Source organism: Emydura macquarii, unplaced genomic scaffold (genome assembly GCF_026122565.2).
Source record: "Emydura macquarii macquarii isolate MOO-44397 ecotype Brisbane River unplaced genomic scaffold, CSIRO-AGI_Emac_v2 contig_719, whole genome shotgun sequence".
Lineage (NCBI taxonomy): Eukaryota > Metazoa > Chordata > Testudines > Chelidae > Emydura > Emydura macquarii.
In genome coordinates, this window is record NW_027130856.1 from 7,303,214 (window position 1) to 7,329,213 (window position 26,000).

Here is a 26,000-nt window from a genome sequence, read left to right on the forward strand (position 1 = left end):
AGTCACAGCAAGCAGATAATTGGAAGATGAAAGATGGGGAGAAGAGAACTGGGAAACCTGTCTCCATGAATGAGAGTGCAGCACAAACACACACTGGAAGTGGTTCTAAATGTAACCAGCCATGATGGAAACAAGGTGTAAAATGATTCACATTAGAAACATCAGCAATGATAATAGGCAAGAGACTGTGTTAAGTGAAAAAATATAACCCATTCACTGCTAACAGTGAGTGTCTCTATTCAGAAACAGAGCTATAAACCAAGTAGAAAAAATACCCATTCCCTCGAAATAGTTATTTATACAAAGATAATAATAAAATAAAATTAGAATAGGATATGATAGAAAAAAACTGAAAGGCCTGCAAGCAACATCCTACCTTTCCTTTACGTGTTAGTCAAAATGAGAGCTATTTTAAAGATGAAATACTACTGAGTGGTAACTGCAGTACAGTCTTATTTTGCACAAATCTGGTTATAGAAGTCCACCAGATATATGCACTAGCCACCATATATAATGGTCTCATATTTAGCAATTGTTTTGCACATAAATTAAAAAAAACCCTGTAAATGTTTACTTTTATTGGTGAACAGCTTCCATGGCATGACATAAAACACAGCATTTACCTAACAGAGTACTAATATGACATTGTTTTAAACCTCTGGGGCCCAATTCTCCCACTTCTGATTAATGTATGTGCCTAAACATGAATTTAGGAGCCTAACTTTGGGCACCCAATTTTGAAAATCTGGGACTTACATTTTGCAAAAGGGATTACTGTTTCTAGGTGCCCAGCATAGGACACCTCTTAGAGATCTGATTTCTGGAAAGGGCTGAGCATCCATTATCTGAAAATCAGGCACTGTCAACAGGTGTTTAAAGCTGGGTGCCCAAAAATGGAGGCAGTCAACCTCACTGACCACTTTCGAAATTCTTGGCTTTGATCTCTGAGTTTAAAGATTCTGGTTCATGATTTCAAATGAGGGCTTTGCTTTGTTTTCTGTTGTTTACAGTACTTACCACTTGCAAGATACTTGAAACACTTTCCCAGGACACTTCAACAATGTTATCACCTCCATCAACCATTCCTTGGTAACCCTGAAAAGAGAAAGTATTTTAGAAACCTGATATGCCATACTGCATACCATAGCTACTGGGGTGATGGTCACACTATATATATATATATATATATATATATATATATATATATATATATATATATGCACATATATTTTAGACAGTAGTACTCTTCCAAGCTCCACCCACAACTTTGGCCCCATCGACATGAACCACCAAAATCATACACCACCACTCACAGTAAATTGTGCTGATTTTCACAATATGATCACCTGTACCACTTGCCTCCATTGGGCTTCTTAAGCGCCCCATGAAGGTGTTTGAATGCACCTATGGGCCCTGTTGGCTCATGAGGCTTGGCTTCTTGATTTGGAAAGAAGTGGTGGTATCTCACAAACACCACCACTTGTGGCACCTGCATGAGTCATCGTTCTCCATAAACTGTGTACATCTGTGACCCTCCCTCTCACCTTTTTACATAAAGGATGAAAATACTGACAATTCAATTATCATCACCGATTGCTGAGTTAACTCGCCACTAAATTGAATGGTGTGGTTCGCGCCTCTCAGAGCTAGTGTTCAAGCCCCTTTGCAGACTTATCTCTGCATTCGGTACAGTCAGTTCATAATTCCTGAAGATTTCTTCACAACCATGAAAGCTAGAGACTTACTGACAAAAATAAAAGATGAATTTCTGCAGAACTGGAAAATGGCTTCAGAGAAGTGCCGGTATGGGATATGAGTGAAAGCCACCTACTTCCAAGCCTTAGCTTCAAAATGGAGTATTACACCACCAAAGTACAACACAGATAGCCAGTACAAGGCAATGGCAATATATTTGCTGTGCATTAAAGTTACACATTCTATTATTTTTGAAGAATCATGAAGAACCGGGGACAGACTAAGGAGAAAACAAGTGTGCTTATAGTCTCCACAAAGGAAAGAAAAGTGATCCTGAAATGTATTGTTGTGAAAGCATAATTTAAATGCATTTTAAAGTAATTGGAAAAAACTGTAAACATCTAAGAGCAAAACAGAATCATAAGCAACAACCAAAATTGGGATATAAAGAACAAATTGGGTCAGATGCACTTTAGTGCTCTTTTTTACACAATTACACAATTAATGGTGAAAGAAATGTAGCAGAGGCAATGTACCTGGATTTTGGTAAAGCATTTACAAAACAATGTCTCAAAACTTAAATTCAAATTGGCTTGGAGAATCATTGGGTACTGTTAAATGACAATGTATCAAGATGAGAAAGTGGGAAGCTGTAGGTAGGGCTCAGTGTTAGTCTATGTCTACACTACAGCTTATGTCGGCAGAATTTATGTTACTCAACGGTGTGAATAAATCATCTCCTTGAGCAAAGGAAGTTACACTGATATATGCACCAATGTGGATAGTGCTATGTTGGTGAGACAGCTTCTCCTACTAGTATAGCTTCTGCTGCTTGTGGAGGTGGTTTTATTATGCCAATGTGAGAGCTCTCTCCTGGTGGCAGAGAGCATCTTCACCAAGCGTGCTGAAGCAGCACTAGATATGCCCTTACTCTGGTTTCATTAATTCACCATATAGGTGTTAACCAGGATATTGACATTTACACACTCTAATTTATTGGGAAATGTTGCAAAAGATTGTGAGAGGAAGGAAATAAAATGAGATTTAATCTGGAAAAGTCCAAGCTACTATATCTGATAGATGAGAAATGTAGAGCCGTATTCAACCTTATGGGCATTAAATTAAAAGAGAATGCAGTCCAATATGGTAACAAAATTGGACAAAGTGGCTTGCAGCTGCACATGCAGAGTAATCATGCTATTGAGCAAAGAGTTAATGATCCTTCTCTGTAGGACTCTGGCAAGACTGCACCTGGTATACATCATTCCGTCTGGGGAATCTGAGTTAAAAAGTTGGGGCTGTAAATTGAAGGGAGTTCAGAGAACAACAGGATTGACTGATTATAGGCTGGAGGGACTCAGTAATGAGGAAAGATCAAAAGAGTATAAATATTTTTGTTTCACTAAGTGATTACTGAGGGGAACCTGATAAGCCTACCAATATTTAAAAGGCATTAAAAGGATGGAGAAAGAAATACTTAGGGTGATCCAAAGGAGACTGTGCCATAGACCTTTTGCCATAGACGGTGCAGGAGAGAGGGTGGGTCTCAGTTGCCAAGACCAGGCTCCCTGCCCATGTCACTCCTGCACTGCTGCAGCTGCACAAGACACCTTCCAGCAGTTACCCTCATCTGCTGAGGCCAGCGGGGACTCTACAAGAGGGAAGCAGAAGGCTACACCCCATGAGTACTGATCCGCCTATTGGATAGAACCCCCTGCCGACCCCAGCCCTTCAATGCCTAGCACAATGGGAACCTGCTCCATGGCCAGGGCTCTTAGGTGCTTCCATAGTACAAACAAACAATGGCAGCAGCAGCGAGAGAAAAGGTGAGAAAGTGGGCCTTTGGAAGCCACCATATACATAGGAGTGGACACCAAATTCTTATAATGTCCCTCAAGACCAGACAGAGTGGTCTGTTGGATTCTATCTCAGAGACATCTAAAACCAACTTGGACCATCAAAACAGAGCCCTTGCCCCAACAGAAGAGGGTGCATCTGATACAAAGCAAGCAGGAAGGGGCAGACGGTTCATGACAAAAGCATTATCTCCATCTCCCCTTCCTTTGGTCCCATCCCAAAAAACAGTTCCAGAGCATGTCTGGCTATGTGTTAGTTATCACTTGGGATAATCCCATTGTTGTCATGATGGCCACGAAATTCTGAGTCCAATTTAAGGAATCATAATTCACAGTGACAATGAAGTTGTTCATAATGATCAGTCTTGGTAAATCAAGGGTTGCATACTCAATACTCTCCCTTCACAAGCAAGCAAGCAAGCAAAGTAAGGAGTACATGGATCTGACCTGATGCCAGATGTAGGGATGTATGCTGCACCTGGTAATAGATTCACACAGCATATTCCCCCAGCTACAAAAACTTCCGGAGGATCCAGTTCACGGGAATAACAGAAACTCAAAGGAAATGTAAAACTTTAACTGCAACCAAGTAACAGAAAACACAGCAAATTAATTCTTAAATAGCAATCATTTTTATGCTCCTCCCCTCCTACATCCAACATCTAGCAAGGACTCCCCTCAAAAAGAGCAGGGAGAAGCTTCAGAGCCCCAGTGCTGTCCTGAAATCAGAGATGCACTGATCTCAGCCCAATACCTGAGATCCACATGGAGCCATATAAACTCACTGCATCTCCTGCTTCGATAACAGAGGGGGGAGGAACAAACACCCCGTCTCTCAGTCTAAACCTCTCAGGGAAATATATTTGGAAAAGAATAAATCAGCTAGCAACTCCTGCTGAAGGACACCAGGCTATTTTTTTCTATTTACTTTAGCTATTCTTTTTTATTTAATCAGTGGTTTCATTTGGTGAATGCTAATGCTCAAGAAAGTAAGAAATCCATTTCACTGAGTACTGAATACACAAAACATAGCATAACAGCCACTGTGGAAGTTTTCCCACAGAGTTCTACCAATGTACACACCTGTATTTCCACTTCTGACCTCTAAGAAGCAGACTGCCAATAAAAATGAATTATACAAAGTTCTGTGGTTTAGTGATGGGCAAACATTCACCAGGGACTACCTGTCCAATCCTGTAAGGTGCTGTCAAAAGGTTTAAAAAGGCTTATGAGTGTTTAAAACCCTCAGTATCATTATGTACTCAGCTATGTGAGTGACACTAGACAATCACTGTGTTCTTGAATGAACTCACCTAGAAAAATGATAAAGGACAAAAACACCCACCCTATCACCCTACCCATTGGCAAACACTTGTCACAAAATGACCATTCTGTAACTGACCTATCAGTCCTCATCCTCAAAGAAAACCTGCACAATACCTTCAAAAAATGAGCCCGGGAACCTAAATTCTTAACTCTGACATTTAAAATCACGGTCTCAACAGAGACACTGATTTTATGGCTCACTACAACAATCTGTAATCTACTAAACTTTCTTTGTCCTATGACTGTAAAGGTGTTTATTTCCCACTTCATTTTAAATGGTTTCCTGCAACATGCATTAACCCCTTATTCTAAACAATCTGTCCCACCTTATATTAGCTGTGACACTCTGGTTACCTTTTCCAGACCTGAAGAAGAGCTCTGTGAAGCTTGGATGCTTGTCTCTTCCACCCACAGACGTTGGTCCAATAAAAGACTCTGTTTACCTCACCCCAACCCCCTTTTCTTTCTCTGGGACCAACACGGCTACAACAACACTGCAAATAGCATACTTCTAAGGCATTTGTATGCACCCATCAAAGAAAAATGACTGCATGTTTTAATCACCACACAAAGAAAAATAAAGCTCAGCTCCTGGTGACTGCCTGCAGTGTAGTGCTGAAAGAGTTACACTAGAAAAAGATTTCGCTCTCACAGGCATGTCCCCTACTCACAATGAATCACATGCACCTCTGTCCCAGACCTATACAAATGTAAACAAGACAGAATATTATTCTCTATCAGAATCCCTGCTCTGCCACAGTGACTACATTGTTTGTACATCAATATTCACCTCACACAACTTTTATGGATTCATGTCAACAAACTGTAGTAATTAATCTGTGATTATCCCCAGTTTGCCTTATCCTGGAAGGAATTAAGAAAGTTATAAACTGCAGAATATCAACAATTATACATTTGAGTGGATTAAATGGTCTACTAAAGTATGACAGAATGGACCCTTATATTCACACCCTACATACTACTGTAACAATCTTTGTATAAAATATGCCTTGTCAGGTATCTTTGGAAAACGAATAACTCACTGGTTAATAATAGCATGTTGAAAAGCGTGTCGGAACATTATATGTAAAGTTATGAATTCCCTCTGAATAATGTCAGTAGCACATGCACAAAACCTCATAGCCCTGATTAGGCAGGATTAGTTAAGCAGATCTTAAACAAAGGAATGTGTGTTCACTTCAATTTACATGTAAATTGTAAACAGGGTCCTCAGACAGCGAAAGGGGGAAGACAGCAGACAAGAAAAATCTGCATTTCAGCACAGATGAGAAGAAACAGCGTGCAAAATCTTTTACCACCTGACACCGTCACCTCCTTTATTGTTTGAATGAACTTTAACTAGGGAATGCCGTCAGGAAGGCAAAAGAAACCAGGCCATGTGACTTTGGAGAGATCCTGACCTGAAGTTTGGTCAACCCTGTTCCTGGAAGCATGTGGCATTAACTTTATCTTTAACCAAGTCTGGTTGTTAAGTTTAGGGAAGCATTTTATCTTTATTTCATTTGTACGCATTTCTAACTTTAATGCTTTATACTTGTACTCACTCAAATCCTATCTCCTTATACAAAACTTGTAAAAAATAAACTTGTTATATTATTTAATCAAAACTAATCCAGCATTGTATTTAAACTGAATTATGTGGGTAACTCCATTTAGGGTAGCAAACCGTCGTTAATAGTGACCCCCTTAGAAGGACAATGGACCTAATATACCTCGACTGTCCAGGTCAAGGACTGGACAGCACAGAATACATGTTTTGGGGGGAAGAAATTGGGATTGGTGTGTGTTGGGGTCACCCTGCAAGTGGAATCCAAGGCTGCTGGAAGCCAGAGTGTGGTTGGCATTTGCTGACAGGCTGCTGAGGTCAGAGTTGCTGGACCAGGATTGTGGCTATACACAGACACTCAGAGTGTAACCTGCGTGCTGTTTGCGAGAAATCCAGGTTGGGAACTGCAAAGCTCCAAAGCACCAAAGCATTGTGAGGCACCCCAGGCTGCAGGGGCAAAGGTGACACAGCCCCTCAGAGTCCGGATTGCACCCCAGAATGTCATATAAAGAAATACTTCTACATTTCTTGTAAATTTGAAAACAGGTTAGCCTTGGAATGGAATGGCAAGTGAATGAATGTGAGCAGTCTGAGGTAGGAACCCTAGGAGCAGCCAAGACTGGGAAGGCTTGAACTGAACATTTATCTTATTAATTTTTGGGTAGATAAAGTCAGGAATTTTTTACTTCCCAACATGAGAGGTTGATCCTCCAGTGGCACAGATATGATGTTGGGGCTCTTACCTGCCATGCCCTTACTGCTATCCTCCCTGCAGCAGGGAAGAGTGTGCAGCTCATATATCAAACTGATCCTCAGTTGCATTTTGGACCCCTTATGGCCATTGTAGCCTACCTTGAGTAAGACAACCCTTCATGCTGCTCTACCTCAGTGTAAAGGGAACAGCCATATAGTCCATGTATACAGACACACCAGGGCAGGACAGTAACACAGGAGTTTTAAGCCATCTTTGCATGCTGCTCCTTGACTTGCATTCTGTGTGTTTTGGGTGCACCCAAGGATCTGGCCAAAGGCTTCTGTGATGCTGTCTAACAGGTTACGAGCAGACATGCTCAGATTAGAGCTATAGGGCAATTCTCTTGTGTGTGAATACCAAAGAAATGCTAAAAGATCATAGTGTGTTCAAGCCAATTCACTTGTTAGTATAGATCTAAAGGAAATACTAATAATATTGCATCCACTTGTCTGTTTCCTGTGCTTGCTATCCTTGTACTTAATTAACCTAGAAAAATAATATGCCTTAGTGTTTAGATGTAATTTACTTGATGTGTAAAACTGTATGAAAACTAATGAAGGATTGTTTCTGGTTATCCCATTGTGTTTACATTATGTTTACTCATTGGAGATTGGAGCCTTGGAAATGTAAATGAAAAGGTTGTTAACTTCAAAGCAAGAGTCGTTAAGCAACAATGGAAGATCCACAAACTTCATCTGCATTTAGTCAACAGAAAGAAAGCCCGTGCTGTGCCAGAAGCACTCTCCAGATGGTTTTCAACTATAAGAAGGAACCCTGGGAGCAATTCTGCCTTTCTAATATATTTGGATGCTGTCAGGGGCATTCCAAACACAAGACAGAGGTCCCTAAAGCCATTCTGGGCAATCCTGAGAGACCTATGGAAAACTAGCAGATACCAAATCACTGATATAATCTGAATTTAAAAGATTTGGCTCATCCGTTAAGTATTTTGCCTGCTTTAACCTCTCAATAATTCTCATTTCTTTTTCTTAGCTAGTAAATCTTTAATTAGTTTACTACAGGACTGGCTATCAGCACTGTTTTTGATGTGAGATCCAGAGCATCCATTGACCTGGGGTAAGTGACTAGGGCTGGGAGTAACTAATGTGTGGTGAATTTTGGTTTTAATAACCTTTCATCACAGAAGTCCTGCTTGTCTGAGTGGCAAGATACACTGAAGAGTCTAAAGAGACTGAGTGGCTCCATGGTGGGACTAATATAATAGTCTAGGAGTGCACATTTGGTACTGGCTTGGTGGAATTTAATTATAGAATATACCACCTAGTTTGGGGTGTTTGCACTGTTTTCTGACAGTCTGATCTTGGATTGGCACTCTCAGCTGTGAGCCACATATCAGACACTGTGACAGCTTCAACCCAACATCTGTCCACTTTTGCTTCCTCCCCCTATTACCATGATGCAGGACCCAATCCGGTACTTCACCCCCAGTCATCCATTAAGTCATACAATCGGGGTAGCAAACCATGCAGATTGCAGCCATATTAATTTCTAAGCAGGGGAGGGGCAGGGAATGAAGGATAGAATTAGTATGTTCCAACTACAAAGAGAATTGGCATGCAAATAAGAAGAGCATTGTGCTCCAGAAAATCTTTTGTGCTGTAATGCCACAACAACTAGTTTCACATCAAGATGTGTTCATTAGCTTGCCAATTCCTAGAATTCTCTCTCAACTCACAGCTAATCTGTAGCCCTTCTGACAAGGGGTTAGGTTTTGGAGGAGTGGGGTAAGAAATTCTTTGACTGTCTCCTTTACAAGCTAACACTGTGGAAAACTTTTACCATATTTAGCCTCAGAATAATCTTCATCATATTTTATAACATAGTCTAATTGCTTTAGGCATTTTGAAACAAAACTTTAAAGTGTCCAATATAACACAATTTGCTTGATGGTTGGTTTTCAAATAGCTCTTATTATTTTTCCTTCCAGCCTAAGCTCATGTCTATTTTAAAAATGCCATAGACTATTGGATAAATCATAAGTATACATCATGAAGCACGTATTAATGTATCTGTTGGTTAAGTATATTACTATACAAACTTCAGTGTATGCCTTGTTATGCCAAGTAACTTTTATAGCTTTATATAACACATCCAGCATCTGGAATAATTTAAGTTCAAAAACAAAAACAAAAACAAACAAAAACCCTCCTTTATGGATATGTTTTACAGCTCTAGTGGCTGAATTCTGGGAATACACAGATACACGTCTCTTTTCAATTTCCAAATCCCATGCAGTTTGCATGTCACTTCACATACACGTACATTAATCACAGACACAATATTTCTCATGTTTGGGGAAGAAGTGGATAGGATTTCATTTTGTAGCCTGTCAACTCCTCCCCTTAATTTGTAGAATGGGCCCTGAGGCTATAACACCAGTTGCAGACTAGTCTAGTTATGTAATCTCTCTGTGCCTCAGTTCCACATCGGTAAAATGAGGATAATCCTACTTACCTATCTCCCAGGGGTGTTGTGAGAATAAATACATCAAAGGTTCTGAGGCGCTCAGATACTACAGTAAGGGGGTGATGGGGAGGACTAGATGAATACCTTACAGAAGGTATTCAGGTATAAACAGACAGGTCATTGCTCAGAATGCACTGATCAATCCACTACCACAACTAAATATTCTCAATATTCCCAAGCCCTTGGTGTTGTATGGAGAAAAGGAACCAGAAATCAAACTTCTATTTTAATTATAAGATTGTCTCTTAGTCATTACCAGGTAAATTACCTTTCATGGATAAAAAAGCTTTTGGTGTGATCACAAGAAACACCATGTATAACATCTTGAATCTTACACCATTAAAGTCCAAGTGAAGTTTCCACAAGAACAAGATCCAAACACATTAAAAAATATTCAAAAATCAAATACAGAATGAATACAATATGAAAACTAACCTCGTAGACAAAATACACTTTGGCTTCTACGTAGATTCCCATACGCACTACTGCACGTACCGCAGCATTCATACCTGGGACAAGAAAGTGAAATCATGTATTACAAAATGAGGCAAAGTTACTTCAATTTTCTGATATTAACTTGAAATACCTTTGTCAAAAAAAAAAAAAAAATCCAACAACAACAACAACAACCAAGGAATTAATTGGAAGCTACAATTTGTTTCTAAACAGAAAAAAAAAATCTTTTACTGTAAAATAAAAGTACATGCTGACAATGCAGTCAGCTCTGGAAGTTGAAGGGGCAGAGTTCTTTGTTTCAGCACCGTAATTATATGGCTATTGACTAGGTGAACTGATTAGTACAGAATAAACAGTAATTAAAAAGCGGTGATTGCTAAGGCTGCTTTGGCATCTTGCAATTTGCAAGGCTTGCAGGCAATATTCGGTACCTGCTTCCCCTCACTCCAGCATTTTTTTCCTGGGCCAGCTTACTTTCTCCCAAACCAGCTCAGCTGCACAGATGGTGTGTTGTGGGGGAGCAGAGCCACATGAGGGGGCGGGTGAGTAGCAATCCAGTGCCAGCTGGTCTCCCCTTGAGTACATAACTATGATGTGGGTAGCATGGGGAAGGGAGTGCCTTGTGGCATGTTACTGCCCTGTGTGGGCATGTCATGCAGCTCACAACGGAGACCTTAGTACTCTCTTCATTGATGCCTGACAAAGTAAAACACATGGCTGAATGATATTCTACTTGTGTAAATTAGTATTAATACTTTGATCAATTAAGCAGCAAATATGTTCCACAAAACCATTGTGTAGCAAGTCCTATGCAGATCAATTCAAAGAGTCAAAAAGAATGTGGTGTCTATTGTAAGGGCTCTCTCCATCTACAGTGGGGAAAATTACTGATGATGACTGAGCAAATCCCAACAAAGTACAGAACTACAGAGAAGGAAACTGAGAGACTTCTCTAACAGCTGATCAGCACTCTAGTTGGATTTGCAGATATGCCACAGCATAAAATATAGTATAGTATCTGCAGTCCCCCAAATCAATAGGATTCATTAGTTACTGGAAATAGTAAAGAAATAGATCAGCTCTGCTGCTGACATAGGTGTGAAATAACCCCTGATCTGAAAGTCATGAGGTGATCAGATCACCCAACAGGGTTGACCTGAATCTCCCAACCTATCAACAAAGTCAAGCATATGGCCCATTTTCAGGGAGCCTACAGACTATCACTGCCAAGGAAGTTCTTACAGACCCACACTAATCTGTTTGTGAATGTCGACACTGATTAGGGTGGGTGAAGGTCTCAATGACCCTGAAGTTTCCTCAAGTGCCTATTACTTAGGAACACAACAGAAATAAAGTCACAGCTATTAAACAGAAGTCTCTCATCGTGCAAGAACTGAATATTAAAATTGTCCACTGAGACAATAACTGGTTTGCTGTTCAATTGGTTTTTGTTCGATCCCACATTCATCTTTTGCTTCATACCTACCTAAAATATATGTGGATATGAAAGAGAAATCAGGAACAGTTGTATGTTGTTTTCTCTGTTACAGAGAATGACACCCCCACTACCCAGACATCTATTTGTCTATATTTTCTATAGGTTTTCTAATGGCTTTTTTTCTGTTTTATTCCCTGAGGACAGTATTGTAGAATCATAGATTAGGGTTGGAAGGGACATCTAGTCCAATCCTCTGCTCAAAGCAGGATCAAATCCAACTAAATCATCCCAACCAGGGCTTTGTCAAGCCGGGTCTTAAAAACCACTAAGGATAGAAACCACCACCTCCCTAGGCAACCTTCCTAGTGAAAACGTTTTTTTCCTAATATCCACCCTAGACCTCCCCCACTGCAACTTGAGCCCTTTTCTCCTTGTTCTGTCATCTGCCACCACTAATAGCCTAACTCCCTAGAACTCCCCTTCAGGTAGTTGAAGGCTGCTATCAAATCCTTCCCACTCTTCTCCTCTGCAGACTAAACAAGCCCAGTTCCCTCAGCCTCTCCTCATAAGTCATGTGCACCAGCCCCCTAATCATTTTTTGTTGCCCTCTGCTAGACTCTCTCCAATTTTTCCACATCCTTCCTGTAGTGGGGGGCCCAAAACTGGACACCCTACTAAAGGAAGGATGTGGACCAACAGTATATTACTTCTATACTAACCCTCCAGTTTGTCTGTTTCTCCTACTGAAAACAGGTGCTTGTCCAAGGAAAGAGAGAACATAGCTGGGGAAACATGCAGCAAAATCAGGCTGACAAACCCAATTTCCTCCTCTACAACAGAGGAGCCACATTCTGTATTTGATGAAACATTCTGTGGTTCACCAAGCAGATTCCTGCTTTGATGATCCTTAGCAGATTTATCAGAGCAGAATTTCTGCTGTTAAAAAAAAAAAAAAAACAGTGGCCAGTAGGTTGAGGTGTAATTAGAAATCATGGCACACCAGGCTGGTGAGCAAGGGTGGGAGTTTAGGAGATGAAGAAGGATATAGGAGGAATATGGGACCAGTAAGGCAACTGCAGATCTTAATAAGCTCCTCAAGGCAAAGCGTGTATTTTAAGATATAGCATAACGAAATTCCAGTTCTGACTGCAGCCTCTGGCCCATACTCTATTACAAATAAATAATAGTAGGGCAAGGTGATTAGACCAGGAGGAGAAAGGGAAGCAAGGAGCAATGGCACTTCACTGCTTTCTCCCTCTGCCTGACTTTCTACAGGGAGGGAAGTGTCCCTGTCCTTTGAGCCAGAGTGTTGCATCAGGACACTCCTGCACAGCTGAGCAGACTCCAGGCTCTGTACCTACCAGCTAGTACCTGGAGATGCAGCCTGAGACAGTGGTCTGACTAACGTATGAGGAGCTGGGGATCCACTAGGCTATAAAGAAAGGGCACACATGCGGAGTAGAAGGTTGTATCTACACTTGCAGAAAGGGGCGTGATTCCCAGATTGAGCAGACACACTTGTGATAGCTCTTATGGACACAGCATGCTAAAAATAGTAGTGTAGCCAGGATAACATGGGCAGCAGCAAGTGGCAGCATGTGCTAACAGTGCTGAGTACATACCCACTGGGTTCAAGCAGGTTTGTATTCAGGGTAGCTAGCCTGTGCCACCACTCGCCACGTCCTGTACTATACTACTATTTCTAGCAAACCAGGTCGATGAGAGCCAGTGCAAGAATGCCTACATGAGCTGGGATGGGAATCACACCCTCAGTTCCTTGTGTAGACCCCCACAATGAGGAAAACAAGTCTGTCAGCTCGGGAGAGCTGTGTGGTAGCGAATATCCATTCAAAGAAGCAATTCTCCTTCCTGAAACCACGCACACTTTGGGTCACATTTTTAAAGCCAATGCAGCTATGTTCATTTCCACTGGCTGAGAATCCGGCCTTTCAAGTGGCGACCAAGGCCAGGGAGGGTGCAGTGATCGCTGTAGCGTGTGGTGCAAGGTATTCTTCACCTCCAAAATCTGTGTGGGCTCTATGGCATTTGCAGTCTCTGCCAACCCAAGACCAAGAAGAGACAGGTGTTGCTTAGCATATTCATATTTCTATGCAGAATACTGTTTCTCTAAACCAAATCTTTATAAATACTGATGGTTAATTACATTTATATAGTGATCAGCAGGATACGGCCAGGCGTTTTTTTTAGAACTGTCAGCTGCTTTCGGTACCGTTGATTTGTCTGTAGGGTCTTACAGACGTGTTCAGAATGGCCATTCATTGAGTTTTCTCCTTCCCCATAGAGTTTGTAAATGTTAACTCTGCCAACTGCTCTGCCTCCCTGAAAGCCCTCACATGCTGTGTCCTTCAGGATTTCACCTTGTCACCTTTCCTGTTCAACATGTTTGGGGAGACTAAAAAGATGTTCTGAGAATATAATAAATACTGACTGACACACAGTTCTGTGTCAGTCTTCCACTGACTAACAGTCTCGTTAGTCCAAGTGTGCAACAGACTGGAAGAAAAACGGACAGACTGCAATTCAGAATGGCTGTGACACACATCAGCTAAAAGAAAAGAGATTCTTGTGGGCTTGAAGAATGCACTGGGCAAAGGCAGCATCTGCTGAAGACACATGCCTGCCTTTTGCCAGTTTTCTAAATCAAGCTCCTAATGAATCAGTCACTGATCCTGGTTTTTCAGGTTACTGCTGCAGCACATATTTATTTTAATTATCTATGAGGAGTCTGATCATCCCCTTCTAATGCAGAATTCTTCCCCATCAGTAACATCTTTGGACTTTCAGACTACACTATGGTAATAACCTGTACTTAGGTCTTTCCCCTAAAACGACTTTGAAGCTTCAGCTAAAGCAAAATGTAACTGTCTTCTGCCCAAAAAGAGCAGACCTGTGAACACAACACTCATGTTCATGTCTTTATATTGCTTCTCTGTCCCCTCCTGAGTGCAATTCAAGGTGTTGGTGATAATCTTTAAAACTCTGAAATGTCAAGGACACATTAACTGCATCACGTCACTTAAGGCTGGAGGAGGGAAGCACTGTCTTGTCAGCTATCTGGGAATGAACCTTCCAGAGACTTAGACTGTCGATTCTTCAGAGGAGGGACCATTTTTTTGTTTTGTCTTTGTACAATACTTAGCACAATAAGGACATAATCCATGACTAGGGCTCCCAGGCATTATGGAAATACAAATAATAATGGTAAGGTGATTTCTCATCTTCTCTTCCTCACTGATGGTGATCGAGCAGAATCCAAGTGTGATCACCTTTAGGATATGTTAGAAACTTGTTTAACCTTTGTCTGAATTGGTTTTTTGGTTTTTTGTGGGGTTTTTTCAATTTTCTGACAAGCTGTCAGAATATTTGCTTAACTTTCAGGAGACGGCAGCAGTGATTCATTATTGCTACCCATTGCTGACTGCTCAATGTAAGTAAGCACCTAATTGCTTTGATGAAAGGCAATTTATAAATCAATAAAAAATAAATTATGCATAAAATACTGATTTCTCTGAGCCTTTAGAGTTGGCAGCTATAGCCATCTCATACCCACTGACTAACTTTCTGAACTCATGATTTGCTAAGAGGTTCCTAAATCCCACTGATTCAGGTATTTTCCTCGTGTTACATAGGATTTTTCTCCCTTTGTGACAGTTTCTTCATTAAAATTGCGAAGGAAAGGAAAATGTTTTCTGAGTACAATATTTTATTAATCTTTTTAACAAGTAGAGGGTCTCTACTGATGGCAGTACATTTTAGTTACTGTATGGTTTCTTACATGTGTGTTTTAGCCCTATTTGTTATGTAAGACATTTACACGTATTTATTATTTTTCAGTTCAAATGTATTTTTTCTTGTCTACTTATATGATTTTGCATGTATTCCTTTTGAGCAGTTATGCTACTATTGAGTTACTTAACTCCCCCTGGCTCCCTCCACCAAAACAAAATAGGTACCCTTTTCGAAGACAGGTAACAAAGTCACTACAAAAGTTACATGACTCAAAGGCTCAGAAAATATCATTTGCTTTATTATTATTTTTTTTCCAAATGTTAAATTATTCATTTCCTTCTCAGTTTAAGCAGCATTATTCTGCTGGTTCTTATACTTATTAATTTTAAACCAACTTCTCTTTCCTGTTTCCATTTTAAGAACTCACTGGTGCTTTCAGTTTTTTGAGAATTTTATTTCTGAAACAGGATGCCAAATGCAAAGCTAAAAAATGTACATGAAAATCAAGAGTTGTTTCCACACATTTCCAATTCTCGTATCTATTTGATAAAGATGGGAAGGTTTCTAGCCAAGCAGTATCAGTCTGGGTTAATATAAACAATGAAGCATTCACACAACATGGTTTTCCAGGCAACAGTGAGAATTTCAACTTTTGTCAAGCACTTAGATTGATAATTATGATTTGTAAAGCACTAGTTCAAATTCACTGCCTCAGAAGATTTACAATGCAATTATCCTACCAAGTACTATAGGCGTAAACTTTTCTTGAATAAATAACATCTGTATCCATTTAATCACTTCGACACAACTTTTTAGGAAGATGACCCCAAACTCATATGTGTTTATCTATTAATACAATTATGTAAGTCTCAAAGTATGAAAACCATGTTGGAGGAAGTGGCTCAAAAGGCTGATATGTAAGTAACACTTAGGCTAGGGGTTCCCAACAAGGAGATTATAACCATGTCTCAAGGTTACAACTGTTCTCCCCCTTGTGTCTAAAGCTACGCCTATACTATTAGCTAGGGCTGTGATTCTCCTACTCCTAGTCTTGCACACATATTTGGGCTCGTTCTCATTGAGCTAGTGTGAGTATAAATAACAGTGTATCCACAGTAGCATGGGTGGCAGCAATGGAGGTGTGGTTGAGCCATGTTGGGTACATACCCATAAGTATGGTTGAGCCAAGCCGGGTACATACCCGTAAGTTTCAGCAGTTTGTACATGGCCATGCCACTGCTGTTGCTATCCATGCTACAGCAACTACATTGCTATTTATACTCACATTAACTCGATGACAGCTAACACGAGTCTTAGTACACAAGCTCATGCTGTATGCATAACTTAAATAAAAGGTGGGTGGATCCCAAAACTTTTGTCTATTGCAACATAGGGTATCAGTATGAAAAAGAACTATTGCCTCAGGCCACTGTGTGTACCCTCACTGAAAATTTATAACTTGCCTATTTAATATACACCATGTTCCCACTGCATGACGCTGCGTGACTATTCTGTACTCCATCGGCTGCAATTTTTAAATCAAAATTGAATGTTTTTTTTAACAGATATGCTCAAGGAATTATTTTGGGCAAGTTCTGCAGCCTGTGTTATACAGGTTAGACTATATGATCACAATGGTCCCTTCTGGCCTATCTGTTTGCTCCTGTGCACAGGCAGCCATATTTTCAGACTTGGGTGCTTAAAGGCAAGTACCTTTTTAGAAATGCTGAGTACTCACAGCAAACACCAAAGAATCTACTGCTGTTCAGTAGTGAATAATCGAGTGGTCATTACAAACCTAAATATGGCTTTAAATACCTACCACTGGGCACCTACATCTGAATATTTTAGCCAGAGTGCATTCAAATACATAAAGACACCTGTAGAGGAGAGCATGAAGTCTCTCCTAAAGCACAGCTTGACTAATAAAACACTAGTGAACAATCAATGCTTTATTACATTATCTTTGGCTTCTTACAACCATTAGAATGTATCTATGAAATGTAATTATATGATTACTACTGGAAAATGGACTTACTCAGCAGTCATGAGACTTGGTCCTCATTACTCAGTACAACAGTAACACATGGAGGATTTGAATAGTGGCTTAGAGATTAAACTGTGCCTAAAATAGCCATTTAAAGTATGGCAATATAATCTAAAATCCTTTTGAATTACCATTTTCTTTTGCATTAGACCTTTGATAGCTGCTAAGATTTATTTTGCACTTCTTGACAGAAGTGAAAATTGAATAACACGTCTGGCTGGATGGCATCAGATGATGACTGAAACAGATGCATCAAGGAGAAGCTAGTCTCTTATATCTGGATATTGTATGTTCAGTTATGTGTGCAAACAAGAACAATTCTCACACAAAGGTTACCAAATATTACAGAAGTTCTTAGCTTTCCAAAGGCTGAAAATACAGAAATAAGAGATACTCATCCTTTATGCCCACATTGTTCTACATTGTGCCCATACCATATGAGGTGGTACAGCATAGAAGCATGAGTTAGGTTAAAACATCATCTCATACTTAACTCTGACAGGCCCTTTATCATTGAACAATTTAAAAGAAAGAGAAACTAAAAATATGCAAAAAATCTGTACTGTGTTCCCAATTCAAGAAAGAAATTGCTTTAAACAAGTGCCATTGACTTCAATGGGTCTTAAACATAGGATTAAGGGCTGTCTTGAATAGAAATGCTTGCTTGAACCTAGTCCTTAGTTTTTAATACAATTTAATACACTACAACTAAGAAAAGAAGAAATACATACATATACCAAGGAAGAAGAATAGACATTAAACTAAGCCAGGGCTCGATAAACCCTGGGTGCCAGGTCGCCATGGCGCCTAGAAATTTAAGTCTGGCGCCTAGTTTTTTTCCGGGGGGAGTGGCCACTGCACTCCGGCCAGGGTGCACCGGCGCTGGGCCCATATTGTGGGAGAGGGGCGGGGGAAAGGGCGGGGCCGGGAGGGGAGAGCGGCTCCGGACGGAGCGCCCCCGTTATGGGAGAGGGACAGGGGAAGGGATAGGGCTGGGAGGGGAGAGCAGGTGGCTCCCCGCCACTGGTCCCACATTGTCTGGCTCCTTAATTTTTGGGCTGGCTCCTAGCTCCAAAGCAAATTTGTCAAGCCCTGAGTTAAGCAGACAGAAAAATCTAAATAATGGACAGCGAACAGATGAATTGGAAAATGCAAATGAAAAATGAACAGAATATATCAAAGTGAAGAAACAAGGGGGGGAGATGGGCAAGAGGGAGACTATAATCAGAAAGCAAAGAGAAAAACGTAAGTGAGAAAGCCAAAGGTAAAGAATAACCACCATGACAGTAGTTTTATTTGTGTTTGTTTTTGCTTTACACTTTGTTTATTTTCAATTAGACAACAAATTATAATAATAATCACAGAGGATAGTAACACAACCTTATATTTCTGGATAGCTGCCAGACTGCAGGAGAGACATATTTAAAAAGACCATTTTCCTAAACACAAAGGAACTGCTATAACACAGAATTATTACCAATTTATTTATACATCCATAGATTCCAGTACCTTTAAAATCCTCAAGTCCGACCTTCTGATAACACCGACCACAGAACTTCCCCAAAATAATTCCTAGAGCACATCTTTTTAGAAAAACATCCTATCTTGATTTAAAAATCATCAGTGATAGAGAATCCACCACGACCGTTGGTAAGTTGTTTCAGTGGTTAATTACTCTCACTATTAAAAATGTATACCTTATTTGCTATCTGAATTTGTCCAGCATCAACTTCCAGTCCTTGGAAGTAGTTGCACTTTTCATCATGTTATACTTTTCTCTGCTAGACCGAAAAGGCCATTATTAAATATTTGTTCCCTATGTAGGTACTTACAGATTGAAATAAAGTCACCTCTTAATTAACCTTCTCTTTGTTAAACTAAATAAACTGAGCTCAAGTTTCTCACTTTAAAGCAGGTTTTCTAATCCTTATACATTCTCATGGCTCTTCTCTGAACCCTCTCCAATGATATATATATATACACACATACATGTACGCATGTGCATCTGGGGCATTTTAGGCTTGTTTCCACTCAAAATGCCTTCTCGGCCAATTCAAAATTAAAAAAAAAAAAAGTTAGCACCAATAGCCTGGGAATTAATTTGTGTTACAAGTCACTTTTTTAATTATAGAAGTAACGCCTCCAAAACACCAGATATACTGAATACTGAAAAGTCTATAAGAATTTCCATTAACTACAGAATGTTCATTTCCTATCTGTAAAATGTATGTTGAAACTTGACATGTCAACTTTTCTAGCAAATAAATTATTCTTCAAGTTATTCTGCAAGCAGTAGATGATGAAACTGCTGCACAGGTCTGCATACTACAGAGTCATTATCTGGGCTCTGGCCTGTGTAACTCAGAAGGCTATGACTATTTCATTATTGCTCATTAGTGCCCAAAAGTGTGCTAGGTGCTTTACCATGCAAATAAAAGAACAGGACATAGCTCTTATCTTGAAGAGTTCATAATCAAAGAGTAACAAGCAAATGAAGGGATGGGGTGAGGAAGAGCAAAGGCAAGTAAATACGTTCACATGACAGTCATTTTGATTTTTGCTTGTTGTGAGGATTCCATGAATTTATATTCTAAAATACATAGAACAACTCGCTTCCTGTGGGTGACAGAGAATGAGGGGAGGATGACATTCTGTTGAAAGAGGATCCACACCTCAGGAGCCAGAGGCTGGTGTATAAAATCACCCACCGGTGACAGCTTTAACACATCCAGGCCCAACAGAGCAGGACCAACAGCCCATGCACCTGCACAGGCAATTCACAATCCCAGCCCCCTCACTCAGATTATCTTCCACAGCACTGAGTCCTTGAAGTTAGCTGAACATCTGTTTTGTGGTTAAGGTTACTCTGGAGTTTTAAGGAACACCAGTTCAGATTCTCAGCGATTCCCTCGCCACTTTACATTAGCCCATCAGCTCAAAACAACCATAAACCTGTCAGTCTTAACCAGTGAAAAATTCCCTTTATGTAGGCCCACTGTAGTTGCTGCTCCTATGCCACCCTCATTATTGTCCCAATATAGGCAATTTGGCTGAGGGACACTCTTTGGGCTTCAGTGATCTGTGATTGCCAGAATGGGAAACTTGGGGGTCAATGACCCTGTGACCTTGGGGGCCACTGACAGCCAGCATAAAGTAGCCCTGAGGCTGCTCTGCCAAGAACCAACCCATGGCAGGCCACACCCCAGGATCTGAGGGCATAAGCGCTGCTTAAAGACCCCCTTCTCATGCTCCTCACTCCGAAACTGCATCAAACACACTCGGATGCAGTCCAGAATCTGGCACATCATACTGCTAGATCCCTTTAGAATCAGCTGCCAAAGTTCAATCAAAATATACAGCAAGAGACAGAACACCAGTTACTGCATTTGTTTCCCCACTTAACAGGTGTGTGGCCAAAACTCGTAGTGCTGACACATACAGTAGAGACTACACTTTATAAGCACAGATTACCTGTAGCTTTTTCACTTACATTAAATCCCCAATACACTACTTAAATCAACCAGACAAAATGGTAGAACTACATCTGTGTTGTAATACAGTGATTAAATCCTGATCATTTTAAGGGAGCTGCTATAATATGTGCTGTGAATGTGTATTAACATATTGGGTCCATAATACTATATACACACTAAAAAACCCTTAAGGAGATTAACTACTATAAATTTGAAGATGCCACATTTTGAACATTAATATCTACTTTAAATAGAAAAGACATGTAAGTTTTCATTTTAAAAAGGCCCCTTTTAAAATTATTAAAAAGTACAAAACATCCAAAGTAGTAAACTCTTGGGTGGGCTGAGATTTTATATGTCAAGCAACTGGCTGGAACATCTGCCTGCCACTTCAGTGAAAACAGGGGTTAACAGTGGAAAAATACTTAGAAGGTCCTATATATTGCAGCACTAACAGGTGTCACTCTAATGATATCCATTACTGTTTCCCACAGAAATAGATTTGTATTGTAAATATTCAAGAAGTTAGAGCAAATGAGGGAGGTGAAAAAAATCAGTAAAAGAACAAACAATCCTCCTAATTTAAAACAGGATTACTTAGTACAACATAGTTCTTCCAACTCTGTAAATCTGCTTGTTTCTCTCCCACCTACAGACTTCAATGTTTTCTCTTTTCTAACACTTGCCCCATGCAGTACGAATGACCTTGAAAGGCCATAACTCATACTCCTCCGTATTCTGTTCCCCTCCCAGGATGTGATGCAGAATGGAGGCTGCATACTTTAGTCGTCTGTACAGTCCCCATCCCAGCTATGTAAATAAGTTGTGGGCATCAGTGATGTCCTTGATGTCACTCAGAGACATTCGAGCCCTACAGTTAGTTGGGTTTATTCTCTCTTCTCGTGGAAATGAAACAGCGTTGCCTACAAAACACCTTGGACCACATCCAGTTTACTTTGCTCTCATCATAGTCTTTGCAACACAGCCACCCTGCCTGGTCTGAACTCTCCAAACGCTCCTCCCTTTTTTTTCCAGGGGGGAGGGGGGACCTACAATTTGCAGATAACCGAATCTAGGGCCGATCGATTCGTTTCACTTTGCACAGATGTTGAAACGGTGCAACGTATCACCCGGTGGCCACGGCGATGTAACAAATAACACGGTAAAAGAAGGGGGCACAGCCGCTGCTCCAGCCTTATGTAACCCGCAGCCATGCGGAAGCGAGTGGCAGCAGGGCTCAGCCTCTCGCAAGCGCAGCAGTCCGTGCTGCTGCTTGCTGCACTGTCACGGCTTCAAAGGAAAATGGCGATGTAGGGGCTCAGGTGGCCGGATCCCCGGGAGCTCTCCTGGAATGACTTGGGCAAGAGAAGTGACTCCTCCCTCGCCATGAATAAAGCGCTAAGACCGCAGTGGGGCGGCCGGACGCCTGCAAGAGGAACCCAAGCAAGCCAGCCGCCGCTTGTTAAGGGAGGGAGCCTCCTTCCCTGGGGCGGCAGCAGGTTCTCCCCCGGCGAGCGTCGGCTCCCTTCCGCCCCCAGAGTGGAGAAGGGCTTAGCTAATCCCAGGTAAAAGCCCAGGGCACCCCGTTACTCCAGGCCAGGGGGAGGGAGGATACTTCTGAAGAGATGACGCACAGAGAAATCCGCAGAGGACTGGCTGCGGATCACGTACACACGGGAGGGGGCAGGCGGCGGTGAACGAGCGAGGGGAGATATGCAAACTAGCATTCTCATGTGCACTAGGGCGGGGGGGGGGGGGGAAGAGACTGGTGCAGGGGGAGACAGGACAGGTCCCCTCCCCACGCAAGCACACACATAGCAAGGAGGGGGAAGGCGAGTGAGGCTTTCCTTACTCCTTTCCACATTCACTGGGGGGGAAGGGAAAATAGTCCCTGCTCCTCCAAATCCTTACCCAGAGGGGGCTCTTTCCCCCCAACTCCCTCCGCCCCCCACAAACACCCCCCCCCCACACACACACACATTTGCAGGAGTCGAAGGGAAAGAAAAGGTCTCTTCACCCCCACCCGCGTGGCAGACAGGCAGGGCGAGGGGGCCGGTCCCCATCCCCACGGCGACGGAGAACACAGATTGACTGTCCCCTGCCCGCTGCTGAAATACTCCCCATCACTGCGGCGAAGCCGGCAGCACTACTCGATTAAACTACTCCCCGGCGCACGCCCCCCGCCCCGCAGCGGCTGCAGCAAAAACCGAAGTGACCGCGCTACGTCAGAGGCGAGGCTACGGGCTTTGCCCAGCGAATCTTGCTGTTAAAGCCCGCCCGCCGCTACTACCCATCCAGAAGCTGCGCCTTTATCAACGCCAGATGCCCAGCGTTAGCCACACACGTACATCGTGTCGGGGAAGCGGGGGGGCTGAGAGGGGATTGGTACGTTTCAGTCAGGTCCCCTTTGTCGCCCTTTAATTCCGTTTCTGTGGGTCCCTGGTCTCGAATCCCCAAAGTTGAGGCCCCCTGTTACTCCGGCTTTGGAAGGAGTCCATGTGGGTTTAGCGCTCGAAGGAGTGGGGGGGAGGGGGCAAGCGTTTTCACAGTGTATTCGTCTGGTGTGAAACCGTTGTCATGGATGCGAAACCCGTCGCGAGTCGTGCCCCACACCGACCTGAAGAAAGGCGGGTGAGGCGGGGGCTGCCCCAGCGGCAGCCGGCTCCGCTCCGCTCCCCATGTGCAATGCAGCGAGCAGCCCCGCCGCCACCATCGCCTCCCTTCCCCCTCTCACAGTCGGCCACTGACTGGGCCCTGTCCCCATCCTCCCCTCTCGCTGCCCTGCCCGGGAAGGCGGAGACGTCTTGGGGATGCAGAAGGCAGGCTCGGGAGAGGGAGGATGCGTGGAAGCCGCTCGCCGCCCTGGCCAGCTACGCCCGTTTGCAGCCCCGGCTGGGCAGAGGGAAGAGGTTTTTGAAAGGTGATCTCAGGGAAGCCCAAGCAGGCAGAGATCAGCGGGACAGCAGGGAAGAGGCACTCCCAGCACTGCTGCCGCAGGAACCGCCGGCCCACGCTGCCAGCCGACGTGCCCCCTGTAACCCAGGTCCAGGGCCCCATCTTGCTCCCTACCTCGGTGCCGTCATGCCCCGACCCCTGCCCCAGCCCCCAAGGTGCATCCGGCCCCTACAGACCCCCACTGCTCCCCAGTGTCCGGCCATGCACCTCCCACCCATGCCCGCCCCACCACATCAGCGCCCTGCCCCCGTCTCCATACTGCCCCTGCCCACGTAAGAGACCCACTTACCCTTGCTGCCCTCTGCCAGGGCCTCCAGAAGGCCCATCCTGCCCCCAAACGTACCCAGATGCCATGCACTACACACACCCCCCCCCGCGCGCCCTGCCCCCTCTCACCTCCCCATGCTGCCCAATGCACCCTACAGCCCCCTCCCCCCCAATCCCACGCATCGCTGCACGGCGGTCACCTTGCGCATCCCCGCCGCTGGTCAGCACCCCGATGGCTTTCCCGGCGCCCGAGAGGTTCTCGAAGAACTTTTTATCCGCCGGCTGGTGCGCCATGGTGCCGGGAGAGGACGGAGCGAGCTCCAGGCTCAGGGGACGGAAGGAGCGAGCGAGGTCCCTGGGCGGTGCCGGCGGGAGCCCCTGGCCGCGGGGCTCTGCTCTGGGGCCAGAACAGGAACGCTACGGCATGAAACCAGGAGGCTGGAGAGCGCGCGCGGCCAGAGCAGCTCTCACACCCCCGCCGCGCCGGCTACAGCTACCCCGGACAGCTCAGCTCTGCGCTCAGACTAGAGCAGCCCGCCCCCTCCCTGCCTCCCGGGCGCCGGAGCGGCAGCCTCCTCCGCCCTCTGAAAGGCAGGGCCACCAGCCAATGAGAACGAGCGCGCCAGCCAAGGCGGGAGGAGGGGAGCGGCAGAGATGCCGCAGCCTGCTGGGGAGGGGGCGAGGACGGCGGCAGGTGGGATGGAGGCGGCCCCGCAGGCGGGGAAAGCAAGAATGGGCGGGGAGGGAAAGAGGGGCGAGGAGCGCACAGGCGTCCCCTTCCTTACCCCTCTCCGTGTGCAGGAGCAAGCGAGGAGAGGAGGCGGCTGGTTTCCTGGCGGAGCCGTAGGAGGAGGGAACTGCCCAGGGAGGTTCCCCCCCCTCCCGCCGCCTGAACCTGCCTTGAGCTGCACCTAGAGCTCTGCCCGCAGGTGCGGAATGGAGGGAGGTGGACTGGACCTGGCCGGGGGCGGTGCATGGTCTGGCAATAAAAGGATGGGTGGGCAGCACCCCTGAGAGCAGGCTAGCATCTGGGTGGCCCCTAATACCATCCTCTCTCTTTGACCTAGCTCTGTCCTGTGCTGGTTACACTAGGCACCCAGGCCGTTCCCTGCACCCCTAAAAGCAGGAGCTGCTGAGCCATATAAGCAAGTAATCAGTGCTTCCAATCCATTAGAGATGGGTAGGGAGGGGATATTTCTTTGGAGGCTCCAGTTTGGTCTTTTTTGTTGTTGTTGTTGAATTTCTTTCTGAAAATGTTTGGCATTAATTATTAAGGCATCATCATTCCCTAGAAGAACGTTATTATTTCACCGCAGAAAATATTGTAACGATCTATTGGAGTATTATTTATTTGTTTTATAGGAGCACCTAGAGACCCTGACGGAGATCAGGGTCCCATTGTGCTAGGTGCAGCACACACACATAGCCAGAGGCAGTTCTTGCCCTGAAGAGAGTACTATTTAAACAGACTGAAGGAGAGTCAAAGGAAGTTTGGTCACAGATATGGAGATGGGGAACTGAAAAATATCTGTTTAGAGAACCCACTCTTTTCCCCTTTTTGTTCTTAGTTTAGGGAAATAAGAGCTTTCAAAAAAAGCTCTCTTGGTAATATCCACATTGAATATTTGAGGTATGATTTTGTCATTTGTTTTCATACTGTTGCAAATGTATACTTTCTGGATGCGTACATACCGAATAATTGATCCAGTAATTTTTTAATTAAGTATCAAACAATATTCCTAGGACGCAAAGTAGTATAATTATCCTGATCAGAGAGACAGATTAAGGCTCAGACCCTGCAAACAATTTTTAAATGCTTAATTTTATGTACATGAATTGTCCCATATTCAACAGGACAATTTGTGTGTGTGAAGCCAAGCATGTGTTGGAGTGTTTGCAGGATCAGGGCCTGAATGACTCACCAAAATT

The 26,000-nt window shown here is 43.4% G+C and overlaps 1 protein-coding gene across 7 annotated transcripts in view; it reads right to left on the minus strand.

Moving 5' to 3' along the window:
• PFKP (phosphofructokinase, platelet) overlaps positions 1-24,746 on the minus strand; it is a 77,892-nt gene extending 53,146 nt beyond the window's left edge. For 3 of the 7 annotated variants that reach the window (XM_067542659.1, XM_067542662.1, XM_067542656.1), the window contains exons 1-3: positions 24,272-24,600; positions 10,121-10,194; positions 1,018-1,095 (exon numbers count right to left, since the gene is read on the minus strand). In XM_067542659.1, coding sequence (XP_067398760.1) covers positions 1,018-1,095; positions 10,121-10,194; positions 24,272-24,365 — 246 coding nt within the window. In that variant the 5' untranslated portion in view covers positions 24,366-24,600. Of the gene's footprint in view, positions 1-1,017; positions 1,096-10,120; positions 10,195-24,271 lie in introns of all 7 variants that reach the window. The other 4 variants (XM_067542658.1, XM_067542655.1, XM_067542661.1 and 1 more) reach the window with 3 other exon arrangements.
• Positions 24,747-26,000: the final 1,254 nt, after the last annotated feature.